General features: G+C 53.8%; 1 protein-coding gene across 1 annotated transcript in view; it reads right to left on the bottom strand.

Moving 5' to 3' along the window:
- OPCML (opioid binding protein/cell adhesion molecule like) overlaps positions 1-16,304 on the bottom strand; it is a 1,158,538-nt gene extending 1,142,234 nt beyond the window's left edge. Inside the window, exons 1-2 of the mRNA XM_055131031.1 lie at positions 16,270-16,304; positions 15,984-16,137 (exon numbers count right to left, since the gene is read on the bottom strand). Of these exons, the coding sequence (XP_054987006.1) occupies positions 15,984-16,044 (61 nt within the window). The 5' untranslated portion in view covers positions 16,045-16,137; positions 16,270-16,304. The remainder of the gene's footprint in view (positions 1-15,983; positions 16,138-16,269) is intronic.
- Between the last annotated feature and the right edge of the window lie 2,089 nt (positions 16,305-18,393).

The following is an 18,393-nucleotide window of genomic DNA, read 5'->3' as shown; positions in this document are numbered from 1 at the left end:
TGCCCCCTAGGAATCCCACGGCGACCATCTTCCAGAACCCAATGAGAAGCCTAGGTATGCAGGAGCAGTAAAGACAAACAGCCAGGCCTCACGGGATAGGGGAAGGGCTGGTCCCTCGCCCCCCTGCCCCATGGGACCCTGAGATGAGACCCACAAACTGCCTCCAGCTACTATTTAAGCTCCTTAAGGGCCATGATCCAGAGACACACAAAAGAATCTCAAAACCGAGCAACTCACTGCAGAGATCTCTCCAGATCTTGCACTGTAGCACTGTAATCCTGTTGTTCATCAATTTGCTCAGGTGGGCACCAGTAATGTCTCCATTGTGAAACTTGTTGTTACTGTTTTTGGCATATCCAACACACCATAAGTAGCTTGCCAGTTCTGCTGTGCGGGTGGGATATTCTCAGTAGCTTGCCGGGCTCTCCAAGAGGGACAGAAGAATTGAACCCGGGTTGGTCGCATGCAAGGCAAACGCCCTACCCACTGTGCTATCGCTCCACTCCCTCCAGGCCTTAATTATCTAAAATTTTGGAATTCTAGGAGGGCATGGCTGCTCTTGCTGCCACATGACATCTTATGCTATTCATGACAAGTAACACAAAATAAATTGTCTAGCATTGCCTTTTCAGCAGGTTTGAGTGGTGGCGGGAAAATTCCAAATAGTAATGGTGGGATTGGTGTCAAAATATTAAATGTAATCAAAATAGAGAGAATTATGAAAATTGTCTGCCACATAGGCAGGGGAAGGGTTAAGATGGGGGGATACTGGGGACATTGGTGGTGGAAAATGTAGACTTGGTGAAGGAATGGGTAATTGAAAAGTTGCATGACTGACACTCAGACTTGAAAGCATTGTAACTGTATCTCATGGTGCGGTGATTCAATAATTAAAAAAGTTTTAATACATAAATTGCTTTGGGGGTGGGTAAGAGGGTTTATGCGGGCCCCAACAGTGTTCTGGGGACTCAGGGGTTACTCACAGTAGTACTTAGCCAACCAGCTTGAGATCCAGTGCTAGGGCCCAAGGATGTAGGTATTGTTGGGCCTTACAGTGTTGGGGACCACCAGGGCCATTCCAGAAGTGCCCAGGGCCTCCAGGACACACCTGGCAGTTCTCACTGTTCAAGCAGTGCCAGTGATCAAACCTACGTCAAGTTCGTGTTAGACATGCGTGCACCCTAATTGTTGAACTATGTCCCAGTCCCCAAAGAGTTTGTCTTAAAGATTTATGACCATCCTCCGCACTGTTTTCCTTTCAGACGAGTCCCAGACCTTATTTGTTAGCTCAAAATAATCCTCTGAGCCCTGCCAGGAGTGACCCCTGAGCAAGAGCCAGTATTAAGTCCTGAACATGGCTGGCTATGGCCCAAAGAAAACAGGAAAAAAAATCCTCCGCCTCTGCTGCTGTAAGCAAGTCTGCTCTCCACTTGAACGTGGCATTCTGACCCACCCCTGGTAGTTCTTTGGAGGTGCCTTCCCTGGCCTGCCTCCCTTCAAGTTAATCACCGGAACAGAAGTCTGCCCTATAGAGAAGGTTCTGGAACAGTCTGGCCATGAGCAGTCCAGGTTCCTTGCACATCCACCCAGCAGAGTCAGTCATGCAGGCTGGCTTGGGAGTGTCCGCGTCTGCCTGTCAAAGACCAACTGGGAAGAGCACAGTCCTCCTGGTCTCCCATGACTGGAAAGGGGGCTCCCGACAACTGCCCCTAGAAACCACTCATCAGAGAACACCAGGCCCAGATGAGCAAGTCTGGAGCTGGTTTCCTGCTTCTGAATACAACAAATTTCCAGTGACACGAGTAATTGAGAACCAGAAGCTTTGGAGCATCTGGCTAATACTCTGAATTAGCAGCCCTGGGCCAAAGCTCCTGGATAAGGACCATCTATGGAAGAGAAGACAAGGGAGAGAGACAGCTGGGGCAATTGGAAACCAACCAACTGACCAGCAAGGCCCCACCAGGAGACCCCCTAGTCACTAGGGCACAGTGGGCTGTGCTGAGTAATAGTTTGGTTGTCACCACTCCTATGGTGAGCTATCCACTGAAGGATAGAGACCAGGGGTGATAGTGAAGACCCACGTCGTGTTCCAGACACCCTGAGCCCATTCCCACAGAAGTGCCCTGCCAGCACTAAAAGCCAGTCATGAAGGGGCCAGAGAGATAGCACAGGAGCAAGCGTTCCTAGTTCAATCCCAGGGCATGCCAGGAGTGATCATCCCTGAGCACAGAGTCTGAAGCAAGTCCTGAGCATCACCAGATGTGACCCTAAAATAAAACAAAACAAACCCTGAGGACCTCAGGAATATCAAGCTCAAGAAGCTAATGCAAAACTACCATAGCTAAAATCTGAATCATTCTGCAGGGGAGCTTTTGTCTCATAGTCACAGTCCAGATAAAGAACCGGAGCAGGGAGGAGAATCAATTAGCCCACCCAAAGAGAGGACAGGGCTTTAGACTAGTTTTGCATGAGGTCAACTCTGGTTTAGTCCTCAGCACCTGTGTGGCCCCCTGAGCACTGCCAGCACTGATCCTTGTATGCAGAGGCAGGAGTAAGCCCCGAGCACCATCCAATACAGCCCCCCAAAACAAAAACAACTAAAACTTGCTGCTCCCTGCTGTCCAGACAGGAAGCGTCAGCACAGGTCAGGCCAGTCCATGTAGGGCTGGCGCTGCTGTAAGCCAGGAAGCATCAGCCCACGTAGAGCCGCCCAGCCAGGAAGCGTCAGATCACACAGAGCCGATGCCACTCTCCGCCGTCCAACCTGGGAAGCGTCTAGCCTCCAGGAAGCCTCTCAGAAGCATCAGCTCAGCGGCCTTGCCCCGCCACTAATGAGCAGTGCCCAGGCCAGGCCAGCCGCATTTTATCAGACCCAGGCCGTGGGCAGCAGGAAGAGAAAATAAAGCAGGAGCAATTCCCCTGGTTTCTCTGGAACCTCAGCTCGTCCACACAGCTGCTGAGAATGGAGAGGGAGATGCAGGGCTGGCAGCTGAACCAATCCCAACTCCCACCCAAACCTCCCGAGCTCCACCCAGGGCTCCCGAGACCCTGACAGAAAATGAGGGCTCGGGAGCAGAGGGAGCTGGAGCAGGATCCCACAGACTGAGCATGTACTGACTATGCAAGCAAACCCCTCCACTCCACACATGGTCCAGGCCCTTAGAGTGAGGGTCAAAGTCTGGGGCCACCTGGAAGGGCCCACAGTGCAGAAGCCCTCTCGTCCACATGGAGGGAATTCCACTCCCCCTTTAGACTGTGCTCAGACAGTCAACAACAGACCCCTCTTCCCACTAAGGTGTCCTCTGGAAGTCGGCTCAGCCAAGACAGTCAGCACAGAGGCGGGGATCAGTACTTCCCAATCTGAGGACCCCATGACCCCCAACTCCAGGCTCCTTCTCAACCCCATCCAGGACCCTCATCTTCATTTCAAAGGCAGAGACCACACTCTGACAGGCACAGACTGGTCAGCTGTGGAAACTGAACCACTTTCCAGAACTTTCCATGGACAAAGGTGCTACCAACCAAGCATCACGGCCTGTCGTGAGAGAGGGCTGCAGGAGAGGGCCTTGAGTTAGGTCTCCTACTCCAAAACACCTTCTTTGGCCCTCTGGGAGGTTGCCCTGAAACTGCAGTCCATCTCTGAGCAAGAGACAGAATTGGAGTCAGAGGGTGGCCCGTGGACTTGGGGACTGGCACAGGAATCACCAGACAGAAGTAGCCAAGCAGGCTGGAGCCCTGAGGCCTGCATCCTGATGCAGCCAAGCCTGCAGGCCACTGTTCTGTCCCGAATACCTGCGCCTTGTGCAGCTCTAGTGGCAAAATCCCAAAGGACCCAGAGCCTGCTCAGCTGCCCGCAGAGTCGGTCCAGCAGTTTCCTTCCCTATTTCACAAGTCTGAGAGAGGTAGAACCCCTTGTCTGAGATGACTGATTACTATGCACGGGGGTCTTTAAAAGTCCATAAATCAGGGACTGGAGAGCTAGCACAGCAGGTAAGTGTTTATCTTGCAGGTTTGAGCCCTGGCATCCCATTTGGTTCCCTAAATCCCACCAGGCGTAGTCCCTGAGCACAGAGCCAGGACTAAACCCTGACCACTGCCAGGTGTGACCCCAAAACAAGTAAACAAAAAAAAAAACAACAAATCTGGGCTGGAGAGTAGATAGTGCCAGGCTTGTAGGGTTTGCCTTGCATGCCGCCAACCTCAGTTCTATCCCTGTCACACGTGGTCCCCCAAGGATGCAGCGCTGGAGGTCCAAGCTCACCCCAACACTGCAGAGTCTAAGCAGCGCCACATCTTCTCCCTGCATACTGGCCTGGTTGGCCATGGATTGCTGGGAGGCCCCTGAGATCTGGGCTCCCAGTTGGGAGACTTCCCCAAAGAAAAATAAATAGATAGAAGCAGTGAGAGCTAGAGAAAGGCCAGAATGGAACTTTTAATGGTGAAGTGTGAAAGATGTACAGATGCTGCTGGCTTGAGTGAGGCATAACTCTAAGGCAGTGTCACTTAGTTAAAATATATCAGAAAGGAGCTACAGTGATGGTACAGTGCACTTTCCTTGCATAGAACCAACCAGGACTTGAATCCAGCATCCCATATGGACCCTCAAGCCCTGCTAGGAATGATACCTAAATGCAGAGCCAAGAGTAAGCCCCGAGCACAGCTGGGTATGGCCCGACTCCCCCAACCCCATCCCCCAACAAAAAAGAAATATCAGAAACAAATAATTCAGGTGAAGGCAGAAAGGCACATTGGGTGGCAATTCCAGGGTGGCCCAATCTTTTGGTGCCATAGGGATTAAGCCACTGGCAGGCATAAGGCAGAGGACAGGAGGATGGGCCCCGTCAGGGAAAGAGGCAGGACCCAGGTTCTCAGTGCCCCAAGCCCTCTGAACCTCTCCCAAAGAGGCAGCCACTCTCTTGCCAAGCAAGACTGCTCTCTATTCCATGGGATGCAGACAGGGACACCTAAGGAAACTCCAGCTTCTCTTGGAGCTAGAGACTGATGGGCTATTTCCATCTGCCACATCCCCTCTTCCAACAGTCTGAGGAGTGAGGGGACTCCCTCGGCTGGACTGTTCTGAGGAACAGGTTAGCTTGTCAGAGAAGACAGAAGCTTGTTTCAGTCAAAATGCCCACCTGTGCATTTTCCCGTCCCCATGCCATGTTCTGTGCCCTCAGTCTTGTCCTCGTGGCTGCTGGCACCATGAATCTGCCCCCATAAGCCAGTGTCTGGGATCTCCATTCCCAGCTTATGTCTACTAGCCCCAAACTTGCCCCTATCTTGCTCTGGTGTCCTGCAAGCTCATCACCTAGAACAGGGTGTTGGTAGCAGGAATGGGGGAGAAGAAAGATTGGACATTGGCTCCCTACTCAGTAGCATACAGAGTAGTTTGGATGTTCAGGGGGCTGTGGGCACTGTAAGTCACTTCATAGACTCCTGAAATCATCTATACAGAGACCATGTCATTCTTTTTTTTTTTTTTTTTGCTTTTTGGGTCACACCTGGCGATGCACAGAGGTTACTCCTGACTTTGCACTCAGGAATTACTCCTGGCAGTGCTCAGGGGACCATGTGGAATGCTGGGAATCAAACCCGGGTTGGCTGCGTGCAAGGCAAGCACCCTACCCGCTGTGACCATGTCATTCTTGGGGTGTAAGTGGGGGGGGTTCTCTTAGTTTAGCCCATCAGGTAAATTCAAAATATGCAAACAGATGTTTCAATAGTTTGGTAATGACCAGGGCTCATGCCTTTATCATGTGGAGCCCAAATAAGGGGGTCCATGCTTTCTGGAATCTGATACTCTCCTCCCACAGCTGTGTCTGTGCACTGGGCAGGACAGATAGTTTGAGTGACACCTCTGGGTTCAGTGGCCAAAGTCACTCAAGTCACGAGAGGGCACCTGGGAAAAATCAGGGTTCTTTTTTCTTGACCCATACCTTAATCCCTGGATGAAAGTCACTGTGACTTTCGGACTATGACACAGACTATGACACCAGTTCACTATTATCTCTAGATGACACCAGGGAACTGTGACACTAGGTCACTGTCATCTCTAAATGATATAAGGGGACTGTGACACTGGGTCACTATCATCTCTTGATGACACCAGGAGACTGTGACACCAGGTCACTATCATTTTTAAATGACATCAGAGGATTGTGACACAGAGTCACTATACTCTCTAAGGTACTGGAGGTCAACTTGAGAGTGATTTAACTGAGAGGAGACACTTAGACAATCATTGTCTTAATGTTCTCTCCTGTAAAATTCAAGAATGGAGAGGGGATTGCGAAGAGATAGGACAGGAGTTAAGGCACTTGCCTTGCATGCAGCAGAGCCCAGTTCGATCCCTCCTACCATGAAGGGTGTCTGTGTCTCGCCAGGAGTGATTCCCGGGCACAGAGTTAGGAACAGCCACTCAGCAGTGCTGGGCGTGGTCCACAGACCCAAATTAAATGAAAGAATAAAACAGACACTCTCCAAAGCTCCACTCTGCTCCAATATCTCCACATTTCCACATCAGTCAGTGTGATTCAGCTGGCAGTGGGGGCCCTTGGGACAGATCATGCACAAGCTCACGTCCTTACAACATTTGAGACCCAGCAGCATCATGCCACCCCCAAGCCACTCTCCAATGTCTGTGTGTTTACTCCTCACTTTTCAGGAGCAAACAATCATGCACGGTCCTGCGAGGTCCTAGCTGATATCTCTCTGTGAGGTCGATGGGGGATGCCATTGGAAATAGACACAGAAAGTTCACCAGTGAAATTAGGGAGATAATGGCGTGTCCAGAAATGACAGAAATTTCCCGAACCACCTACTGCTTCTTCCTTCAGTGGCCAGCTGACACATCCAAACTTGAGAAAAAGAAAGAGCATTTCTGCTGTCCCCACAAAGGGCTGGAAGTAACTGCGGTTGACTTTTAAGCTTCACGTTCTGCAGACAGGTCAGTGACCCCAGGCCCCTCCTCGGAGCCCCCAGTCTCCTTATATCTCCCTCCTCTTCTCACCCACTCCAGCTAGCCCCTGAGCTTCTGACATTACCCATTGGCTTCCCCCTTCCAGACTCACTCCCCTCTAATCCATTCTACCCACTGCAAAGAGAACCAGATGCAGAGTTGTGACCTCAGCCTTCGGCATGGGTCATGCCTCTTCTCCAATAAGGAGTAAACAAATCCTGGCCCCTTTCTGGCTGGTTGCCTATGAAGGCCTCCTCCCAGCACATGCTCTTCTCACCCACTCCAATGGCACTGAGTCCTCTGTCCTTCCTGCTGCGTGGCCTCTGCTCAGTCACACGCCCACTTGTGTCCCCTGAGTTCAGTTCATTTCCCTCTTTACCTTCTCTCAGTTGGGCTGCCCACTTCCCCACTCACAGATGCAGATAGATGCCTCCCCTGCATGGCCCCACCCCTGCTGGGATGGCCTCAGCTTGTCTCTCATGCTCAGCTGCAAACATAAAAGCAGGAAACAGGCATGTGGGTCCCTGTGCCCAGCAGATAAGGGGGCAGTACTAAGAGCTCAGAGATGCAAAGGACCTCTCCCTGCTCTTCTGAAACCCGCAGCCCTGAAGTCACAGTTGTGAACAGATCATACCAAGACGGCGTGGACAGGAAGTGCGAAAGCTCTGCTCTCCCTCCTGCAATGGCCATTTTCCCAATGAGCCTCAGCCTTTTGCAGGATCCATTGCTTCTGGGTGACTTCCTCCTCAGCTACCAGCATCTTCCTCCCTGTAACCCATAGCTCCTTCCACACAGGCACACCACAACATGTGTCATGAGATCCCAGAGCACACGTGGCACCCTCTGGTACCAAGGACGTGTGTTAGGTTGGGACTCAGAGATGGTAGTCATTGAAAGCAGGAGCCTGGGGCTGATAACAAGTTAGTTGTGTGCACTCTTTGCACCTTTTTTTCACTTGCTAGCAAAGCATATCCCAGGCTCTGTGCCCTCACCGTGCAGAGGGTCAGCAGCAACGAAGCTGAGTGTAAGCCGAGACTCCGAGTCCCAGGTGCGTGGGAGGACCCGATGAGATGGGACTGAAGGAGAGGAGACATGAGTGGACCCTTGGTGGCCAGGTCTGCTTCCCTATTCATCCACCCCCACACTCACACATCCATTCAAGAAATACACTCTGAGCTCCCGTTCAATGTGTCACGGTGCCAGGCAAAAGGATGTCCTGAGAACAAAATCTCCATGCCCCACGGGTTCCCGAGGAAAAGGAGACAGAAAACAAAACTGCTTTTAAATTTGCTTTGCAAATTGCTGTTTGTGTATTTGGGGTCGATGCCAAGAAGAGGGATGGCTGGGTCACATGGGAGTTCAATTCTTACTTCTCAGAGACCCCTCCAGGCCATTTGCCACAGAAGCTGAACCAGTCTATGCAACTGTAGCAAAGATGGAATCTTGCAGCTTGCTGCAACTTGAGTGGAATTAGAGGGCATCATGAGAAGGGAAATCAGTCGTAAGAAGAAGGAAGGAGACTGGATGATCTCAGTCATCTGTGGTCTAGAGAGAAACGAGACAAGGGGGAAACAGCAGCCAAGAAAGACAAACCCTTGGCATTGGGTTTCAATACTGAGGTGATCAACTAGTAGAAGGAGGAGGAAGAAAGAAGTAGACTTGATGTGACATGGGGATCTGCAGTATAGTGGGAACAGTGATGTGCAGGAAAGGTGCATAAATGTTCACACTATTGAAACCTTGTCCCCTAAACAACAATAAGCACAAGGAGGAGGAGGAAGAGGAGGACGAGAAGGAGGAGGAGGAGGAGGAAAAGGAAGAGGAAGAAGAGGAGGAGAAATGTGTCACAAAACCCAGCCCCCTGTGTGAGAAAGGAAGAGTTAGCATAGAGCCCTGTTTAGGAGAAAAGGGCCCACGCTGATGCAAGCATGTGGAGTTGATTCTCTGGAGAGACAGCACTAAACAGAGTTCAAAGGAGGGAGACAAAAAGAGCATTTGTCCAGAGTAAGAGGAGGGGATATGCCAAGCTCTGGTGGCCTCACAGGCAAATCCCAAGAGACAGGAGAACCTGGGGTATTGCAGAGGGCAGAGGGCAGAGATGGGTACCGGGTGGCTAAGGGGATGCAAGATCCTGTCCTGACCTAGAGAGTGTATAGTGCCTTCAAATCCCTTCCACGGGCCCCTAGAAATCTGCTTAAGGGGTTCAGTGAATCCAAAGGCAGGCTGAATAATCTACCTTGTCCATGTCGCGATTTCTTAACACAGAATAAAAAGCTGAATCTCCCAGGTAAAGGAAGAGGATGAGAGTCTTCTTCCCTGAGAACCCCCAGGTAGAACCCCAGCCTGGTGGAAGGGGCCTGTTTCCTTCCCCAAGAGGGTAAGACTGAGTCCGGGGCTGTTTCAGACTTGGTGCCTCACACTGCTTAGGGGTGGGTGGTCTCTGGGTGGGATTTCCCTGTGAGGTCCCCCATCACCCACCACTGTCACTTGCACTTTTCTTCTGACCATTGCCCTACACCCTTGTCTCAGCCTGCCCTACTGCCCCTTTCCATTCATCTGGGCCTTTCCTAGGGTTTCCTACACTAGCTCTTCACCTTTGGGCGGGGTTGTTTGTTTGTTTGGGGCCACACTTGGTGGTGTTCAGGGCTTACACCTGGCTCTGCGCTCAGGGATCACTCCTGGCAGTGTTCAGGGGACCATACAGAGTGTCAGGAATTGAACCCAGGCTGGCCATGTGCAACATAAATGCCTTCCCTGCTGTAAGCCACTCAAGGCAGTGCCCACAACGGGGACTCCTGCTTGGCCTGGGGTGGGGCTGCGGGTGGTGGGGAGCTCTCCAAGGATCTCAAGAGCACGGATGACACCCTCTCCAGATGGAGCCCCATCGACACTGAGCAGCAACTAACACGGCTCCGGGATGTGGGACTGGGACAACTCCGAACCGCGGGGGGGGGGGGGCACTGGAGTGGGGCGGCGCCAGCCCAGCCTCCAGGTGGCCCCGGCAGCCAGAAGTCACGTCCTCGACCCACCCTCGGCGCCATCTTGCCACATTCAACAGAGAAGAAGCCGGGCGTTCTGGTGAGCAACGTGGTCAGAGAATGCTCCGGACCTGAAACCGGGCCAGCAACACCAGGGATCCAGACGGAGGAGGTGCAGCCACCACATCCTCTCCAGATTGAGCCCCGGCAACACTGAGCAGCAACTAACACGGCTCCAGGATGCGGGACTGGGACAACTCCGAACTGTGCGGCTGCTAATGCGGCTGCACGACCTTTTCTAAAAACTGAAAACATACAATCTTTTAATGGAAAAGTAATTATCAAATGCTTCCTGGTAGTAGGGCTGTCTTTCTTGGGGGAAAACTCCAACAACAATAGCGAGTTTTGTGTTGAAATATGGAGCATAATCAAGGTAAAGAGAAAATGAAGTGAAATTCATCAGTTATACAGTTGGGGTGGGGGTGGGGCGGGGGTATACTGGGGTTTTTGGTGGTGGAATATGGGCACTGGTGAAGGGATGGGTGTTTGAATATTGTATAACTGAGACATAAACCTGAGAACTTTGTAACTTTCCACATGGTGATTCAATAAAAATTAAATTAAAAAAAAAAAGAGCACGGATGGATGGAAGCTCCTCTAGTTATCACAGCCAAAGCCCTGCATCTCAGCACCCAGGGTCGGGGGACTGCAGAGGTCTCTATCACTGCAGCAGAGCACAGAACTCAGGCACATACATGGCAGGGCAACAGGGCCCCATGAAAGCTACAGACTTGTTGGCTACAGGGGCAAGAGACAGTCTGAGGCTAGGAGAGCTGCCCTGAGGAGGGGTGAGTGGTGGGATGGACTGTCATACCCCGGGGAGGTAGGAGCATGCCCATGTCTGCTTATGGGACTAATTCTCATCCACTCTCCATTCTTCAGGGGCCTCCAGCTAGAAAAACGCCCTCGGGTTAGCCTCTAGCAGGGCAGGAATCCCGCCTCCCCTCATCTGTCTTCCTGTGCCATCCTCTCCCTCACCTTAGAGTCAGAAAAAGGAGGAGCCCTGGGAGAGGGTATCCCTGGCTTATTCCTCTAGAGAGCCCCCTGGAGAAGCGGGCTCCCCTCTCAGGGTGATCTGGCTGGAGGCACTAGGCAGTGCCCACTCAGCATCCCTGGTGCCCATAGCCCATGCCGAGAGGCACATGTGTCAGCAGCCCCAAGCCAGGTCTCTGAGTCCCTGAGAGGCACAATATGTCCTGCACTGTCCTTGCCCCACCTCCTAGCAGCAGCCTCCCTGGACTCCTGTCCTGTACCTGAGCAGGCCAGTCAGAGGCCAGTCAGAGGCCAGGGTCAGAGGGGACAGGGCTTCTCAGATCCAAGGCCAAGGCTGAAGAACTGTCACATCCTCAGCATCCACCAAATGCCTGGCAAAGCCACATCTGAGGGGCCTGTGGGGCGAGTCAAGCTGCAGCCAGACCCTTCCACTCAGATTCTACAGGCTGCTCTCCCCACGGGTCCCTAAGAGGGAACCACCCACTCAGTACTCACTATTTGCTTGGATGCAGGTTTCTGGAACCAAGCGCCTCCCACTTTATGGGCTTTGCTTAGTTGGAATTGGTCTAAAGTCTCAGTGCATGGATGGATGAATGAATGAATGGGTGGATGGATCGATGGATGGACAGATGGATAGATGGATGGATATATGGGTGGGTGGTTGAAGAGATGGATGGGCAGACTGACACAAGTATGTGCGGATGGATAGATGAATGGAGTAACAGATGGATGGACATACAGATGAATGGGTGGATGGAGAGAGATTGGTGGACCGATGAATGCATGGGTGAAAGAGTGGGTGGATGAATGGGTAGATGGATGGATGGTATTATTAGTCTTAGCTCAGTGATACAGATGAGCATGGTGCCACACTGCCCTCTTCCTCTTTCACCTACAGGAAAAGCCCTCTCCACTCCTGCAGGCCAGCCAAGTACAGAGACTAGGCAGGAGCTCAGAAATGGTTATCTCACCCTGGTTCTAATGCCATCATCCCCTTGCTTTGCTGAGACCTATATCCTGGGTCCCACTGTGCCTGTGGAAGCAGAGTCCCCAAGACCCCTGCTGCTGATCAGGAGATCAAGATTCAGAACAGTTGGAGTCATCCCAGAAACCCTGTGGGGAACTGCTTGGAGCCTACGGTGGACTGGAAGGGAGATGCTGTCAGGGAGACCAGCCCAGGAGAGGCCGTGTGTGGCCAGGGCTGACTTATGGCTGCTGAGTTGCTCACACACAAACCCAGGCCCTGCTGGAGAAATCTCTTTGGGTCCTTTTCCAGGTTCCAGAGATGTGCCAGAGGGTGCTGAGAAGGCCCAGGGCAGACAGGGCCCTGGCGGTATGCAGTCCCACAGCAGAACCCCAGGCCTCCCAGCAGATATCTGTTAACCCCCTTGCTCATGCTCCTCGATCCGACCACAGGAGACAGCCTCCTTCCAGAACCTGCTGTCCCCATCCCACCAACCAAAGATGCACCATAGAAGAAGTAGTGGCACCAAGTGAGCTTGAGGATCCATTTTGAGGGGCACAGGGTCACAGGTTGACTTGGGCCTGGGGGCAAAATTCCTGAGGCAGGGACACTCTGGGAACACTCAGCCCTCCTGCATCTGTCCTGTGTGGAGAGAGATAAACAGCCCTGCTACTGAGCAGGATGAAGGGGTGGATTCAGGAAAACCAGGCCTGAAAGCCCTCCCCAGGGCTCACCCCAAAGCCAGGCACCCACCCTAAGTGCCAGGACCCAGGATTCCACCCTGGAAGAGGGTGTGGGAGCCGTGGGCTGGGAGAAGGAACCTACATCTTCTGGAATTGTCCACCTTCGTTCAGGGCCATAAACTCCAGCAGGGCAAGGCCTGGCCAAGAAATGGGAGTGTACATGGGCTGGGGGCAGGGACAACAGAGGGATGGGGGACCAGCAGGAGATGAAGGCAATTGGGCACTTGCATCTGAATTACCTCTAGGAGGTCGGTGACATCGCAGACCCCTGACATGAGCCTCATGTCAACTCCTGACACCACTGCCAAGCCCCTGAGGTATGACAGGGGTGACCCTGGTGTCCCCTGGTACCACTGAGCTGGCAGTACCTCATCCTTGGATTTGACATTTGAGCCACTCTTCCCTGTAGCCAGAGTATCCTAGGATCCCTGAGCACTGCTGGGAGACCCCCAACACCCTCCCCAAATAGAAGACATGGGGGTTGAGTAGACCAATTTCTGGGTGCCACTCAGCCCAGGCCCAGGAAAAGCCAGCTGGTGGTGGGGAGGCTGTGGGGAGGACAGGAAGAGAGTGGGCAGGTGAAGAACCAGCTGGAATAGCTCATTCCTGAGGGTCCTACTTCCTGCTTCCAGCCTGTGCATCTCAGAGCCTGAGGCAGGCAGGGATGCAAAGTGCGCAGGTAGAGACCCCTGTATGTGCCTCAGAGATAGGGGCAGGGTCTGCAACCTGGAGGTCCCCAGCCTCCTGGGGGTAATTCATACTTCCTTCATGTTCTGCTGGTCCCCTCACCCCACTGCTGTCCCAGCCCCCAAATCCCCTGGAAGCTAGCACAGACTCAAGGTCTCTGAAAGTCCCACAGGGACTCTACCCCGTCCTGGAACCACAAAAGCAGCCTCAGTAGTCATGCCGGGCCTGGATCCCTTCCAGAGGGCCCTCTCCTGCCTTGAGGTGGGCTCTCTGGGACTCCCACTTGTTACTACCTCCCCTCCGAAACCCAGAGCCTGCCTAGAAAAAGCAATTTCTGAGCCCCGCCCTCCCTTGCAAGGAAGCAAGGCAAAAAGATTAGCCTTAAAATTAGTCTGGGATGGAAACGTGTTTCCCCAAGAAATAGAAGGCAGCGGAATAAAATGGCACCGAGGCCTACGCAGGTCAGGGAGGCATTATTCCATTAGCCTCTGTCTTACGACTGGGAGGGGGTAGGAGATGCTAAGTAAGGAGTAGGGAGCGGCAATACAGCATGGAAGGAGAAAAAAAGTGGGGGACGGCGCGTGCCTGCGAAGTTGGGACCCAGCAGGTGGGTTACCACGGGAGGGTCTCCAAGGAGTACCTGTTTCGTCTCCGGGGATCCCCAGGTGGTTTTCCTGCCCGGCCAACCCACTGGGGCTCTGTAGGCAGGGCCGGGGAGGGGGGGGCGGGCTGGGGGTCCTCTGAGTCTGGGGTAGTCCGAGGCCTGGCTCAGCGCGCTCAGGGCGCTGGCTTAGGGTCTGGGTGTGGAGCAGCGGCGGGGAGCGGGTGCGGGGCACTTCTAGAGGGAAGCAGCACCCCGTCTGCAGGCTCCCAGGGGGGCACCGCAGTGCAGCGCCCGCGCGGCCCTCCAGCGGCCGGCCGGGAGCTGGGTGCGCGCGGGCACGGGGAAACTTTGAGGGCGGCCCGCGCGCCCAGAGCGCCCGCCTGCTCCCTCTATCTGTGCCGAGCTGGTACTGGCCGTCCCCGGCGTCGCCTTCCCCGCCGAGCCGGGCCCCCTTAGCCCCTCCTAGGCTGGATTCTGGAAGGAAAAAAAAAAAAGCAATGCCGCGGCCTCCCCCCACCCCCCACCCTCGACTTCTCAGCCTTGAACGGCATTCCTCAACGGCGCGACCCCCACTCTGCACTCTGCAGAGCACGGGGTCCCTTAGGAGATATCAGCCACTGGATTTTCCTTTGGAAAAAAGCAGTCCACCCCTCTTGCTCCCAGTAACTTCCCGTTTTTCTGATTTCACTTTGGTGTCTTAGAAAGAATTTGGGACTCACTGCCCCTACCCCAGCCCCCATCCCACCCCCCCACCCCCGAAAACAATCAGTGGTTTGGAATAGAAACCCGTGAGAATACGTGTCTCGTGTCTCGCCTCTCTTTGGATAGGTGAGGTCTGAGGCTCGCTGCGTCTCTCCAGGTGCGATTTTACTTCCGAGTGAATGTTCAGTTCAGGGAATGCATCTCAGTTTGGGGAAAGACAGAAATCCTGGCAGCCTCAGGTTTTAGCACGGAACCCCCCAGGGACCCTTGGATGCCGCCTGAAGCCTGAGCGAGCCCGGCCGCTGCCTCCAGCGTGTCTGAAGGACGCTGCAGGCTCCGAGCGGTTGTCTGCTTGCAACCACACGCGCTGCGAGCAGAGCGAACGAACGCTGGGTTCCGCAACACTTCCACGAAGCCGATGCCGGAGAATTGCTGCATCTTACCTATGCCAGTGCGGTTGCTTGTCCTTCCAAACAAGCAACTGCTAGGAGATCTGGGATCCCATTTGCAATCATTGATAAGGTGGGGGAAGGTGCCAGAAGAGAGGCAGGTGAGCCAGACCCCCCAGCCTCCCCTACACTCAGATCCCCCACGAACATTACACATTCTGCCTAGAGAAACGACGTTTATAAGGTGAGATGCAGGAGGGAGAGGAGGGAGTGCCAGGGTGGAATCTGCCCATTTGGTGGAAGGACAAAGAAAGGAGAGGTGGTAGGAGGGTGCAAGACCAGACAGGAAACCTCGATGGGGAGGAAGGTGCTGGGGTGATTGAGAGAGAGAGTCGGGAGCAAAGAAAGGGAGGGAGAGGAGTGGGGCAATGAGGAAAAATATTAAAAAATACTGAGGAAAGCAGAGATCAGCAGGCTCCAGACATAGACCGGGTGGAGGGAGAAATGAGGGCTCCCCATCACGCTGCAGGTCCCACAGAAGAGGCATTGATGGCTGGCACTGGAAGCCCTGCTCTCCTGCCCCCAGGCTGCGGCTGGCATTCACCAGCAGCAGCTGCCTTTGCCAGGAATAGCGGTGCCTCTCCGCGCGGTGCGGATCTCGAACCCAGCTCAGCCAGGAGGCACGGCCGGGAACCGGAGCAGGTCCCAGGCTGCAAGCACCGGCGTGCGCGCGAGTGAGCCAGCCCGCGGCGGGTGGGTGCATGCATGCAGCAGCTCGCTGCCTCGTCTTCCCTCACGCGCAGCTCCCACTCCCTCTCCTCCTCCTGGGCTCTCCTCCTTCCCTGCCTCGCGGCTCGCCCCTCTCCCCACGGCCCCAGGAATCGCGCGAGCCCTTCGCTGGGTACCTGGGATGAAGAGCAGGGCGGTGGTGGCCGAGAAGATGATCCAGCAAGCCGGGTGACACATCTTCAGGCGGCTGCGGCGTCTCCGCGGATGGGGATAGGTTTGCCACTGCTTCTGCTGCTGCCACCGACCGCGGCTGCCTTCCTCTGCTGAATTCTGAGCAGGTTTAAATCCAATGTTTGCAAAGGGAGGGAGAGAGCAGAAGAGAGAGGGAGCAAGAGAGAGCGCGCGAGAGAGGGGAGCAGGCAGGCAGTGTCTCTGAATTTTTTTTTTTTTGCTTGCACATACACACAACTGGCAAGAATCATGGGCACCAATCTGTAACCGGGCTTGGAGCAGACTTCCTCCCGCCTCGCATTGGCTCTGCACTCCCAAGCGACACCCGACACTCGCCTATTTAGCGATTCTCTCTTGCCCCTTGCTCACCCATGACCAGGATCATGGGTGTGCATGGCAACCCGTGCCCCGTGGGGTCCTGAGCTCAGGGAGATCCTTGGTAGGTGGTGGATTAGCACAGTCTTTACCTAAGCAAGGCGTGGGCACAAGACAGCTGTGACAGCCGCCTCTGCCCTATTCCCTTGACCCCTTCCCCCTGGGTCCCCTTATCTGGCACCCAAGACAGGGAGGCAACAGAAACCTTAAGCCTTTGGGGAAGCTTAGACTTTGAACCTACAACACCACTCCCTGATTCTGCCTTTGAAGAGCTCTTGGAAGTGATTCACTTTTGCCAGCAGGAAGATGGGTACTAGAGGGTTTTTTCTTCCCCCTCTCTGCTTGGCCAAGGCTGCTGTGCAAATTGGCCAGTTCCCACAAGAGAGAGGCCTCAGAAACTCCACCAAGAGGTGAAGTTATAGAAGCCCAAACAATTGCTACAACTACAATGCGGGGAGGGGGGGGGCACAATTGGCAGATGGGACCCTGAGGTGGGAGGGGACTCTCCCTTCCCAGTCTGCTCTGTCCCTTTCTCAGGAAGCGCACCTTATCTGGGCTGTGTTTCTGGGTGCCTCAGGCCTCACAATTTTTTCCTACTCACCTCCTGTCCTGTAAGGGCCTGTAGCTGTCCCCAAAGACAGGCTTTGGAGTGCTCGCAGGGCAAACACCACCCCAAATGTATGTTCTTTTTTTGTTGTCGTTGGGGCACCTAGCTGTGCTCAGGCTAACTACTGACTCTGCACACAGGGATCGCTTCTGGCAGGCTTGGGGGACCATACGGGATGCCCGTATTGAACCTGGTCGGCCACGTGCAAGGCAAGCGCCCTCCACACTGTTGTGCTATGGCTCTAGCTCCAATACCACCCAGAAGTATGCATGGATTCCAGATAGAGCACATTGGGTGACAAAAGGACCCGGGCAGGCACAAGAAGATTGTTTCTGCCCCAAGGTACCCTGCAACGACTGAACACAAGGTTCTTACCAGACCCAACAGTGTGCCCAGCCAGGCTCTTCCCACTCCATACCAGAGCCCTGTCCCTCCCCTTCTCTGCCTGGCTGAGCTCTTCAAGTGCTAGGTGCAGGCCATTCAAGGTATTCTTCAAGCCCTGGATTTATTGGAACAAGTTCAGAGAGGTGCAACAGTTCCATCAAAGTCACACAGCATATGAGGCAAGGCTCAAAGGCATTTCTGTGCACAGTGAAACCCCTTAGATTTTAGGAATTAGTTAGATGAAACCTCAACCTTCAGCAAGTTATTTCCCCCAAATAGGCACTCCTTTCCCCTCCCCAACCCCTCATGAGGCCTCTGCTCTTGTGCCTTTGCCTTCCTTATAAACAAGTCCAAAGGCTTCACCAGAGAAGCCATTGCATTCTAAGGCTTCTACTTAGAAGACGATCCCTGGCTTTGTCAAGTCCCAGCTTCCCCTGCCGGGTCCTTCTGGCAGGCTGGGAACCAGAGACCACATTTGTCTTTGTCTGAAAAGAGGCGTAAGATGTGTTTGAAGAGCCCCGACAGAAGTGAGGATGTTGCTGACTAGATATAAATGATAAGCAGGAAAGAAGGGAAACGGAAAAAGGGTTAAGGCCAGGTAGAGCAGGTAGTTGCCAACCCGTCATGCACAGGAGAATGACGGGTGGCCCCTTTGAACACTGCTAGAATCCTCAGCGATGGCCTCGGATCCTCCCGGGAGGCTGAGCGTGCAGGAGAACAGACGGGGTTGGAGGTGGGTGGGAGGGATCAGATGGGCCGCTTGCTACTGCTGCTGGGGAAAAGATCGTTTCATTCCAGCAGGGGAAGGATGTGAGTCAGGAGAGCTTGTTTATGGGGATGACGCTGGACAAAGTGCACAGGATGGGACGAGGCAGGTAGACTCGGTACTCCTTACTGAAGCCTGCCAGATCAGATGGCGGCTTGCAGGACACTGTGGAACAGTGGCAGAGGAAACCAGAGGGTGAAGCCAAGGGGTTCGAAGGTCTGAA

Source organism: Sorex araneus, chromosome 3 (genome assembly GCF_027595985.1).
Source record: "Sorex araneus isolate mSorAra2 chromosome 3, mSorAra2.pri, whole genome shotgun sequence".
Taxonomy (NCBI): domain Eukaryota; kingdom Metazoa; phylum Chordata; class Mammalia; order Eulipotyphla; family Soricidae; genus Sorex; species Sorex araneus.
The sequence above is the reverse complement of the archived record's forward strand: the minus strand, read 5'-3'. Positions and strand labels throughout refer to the sequence as shown.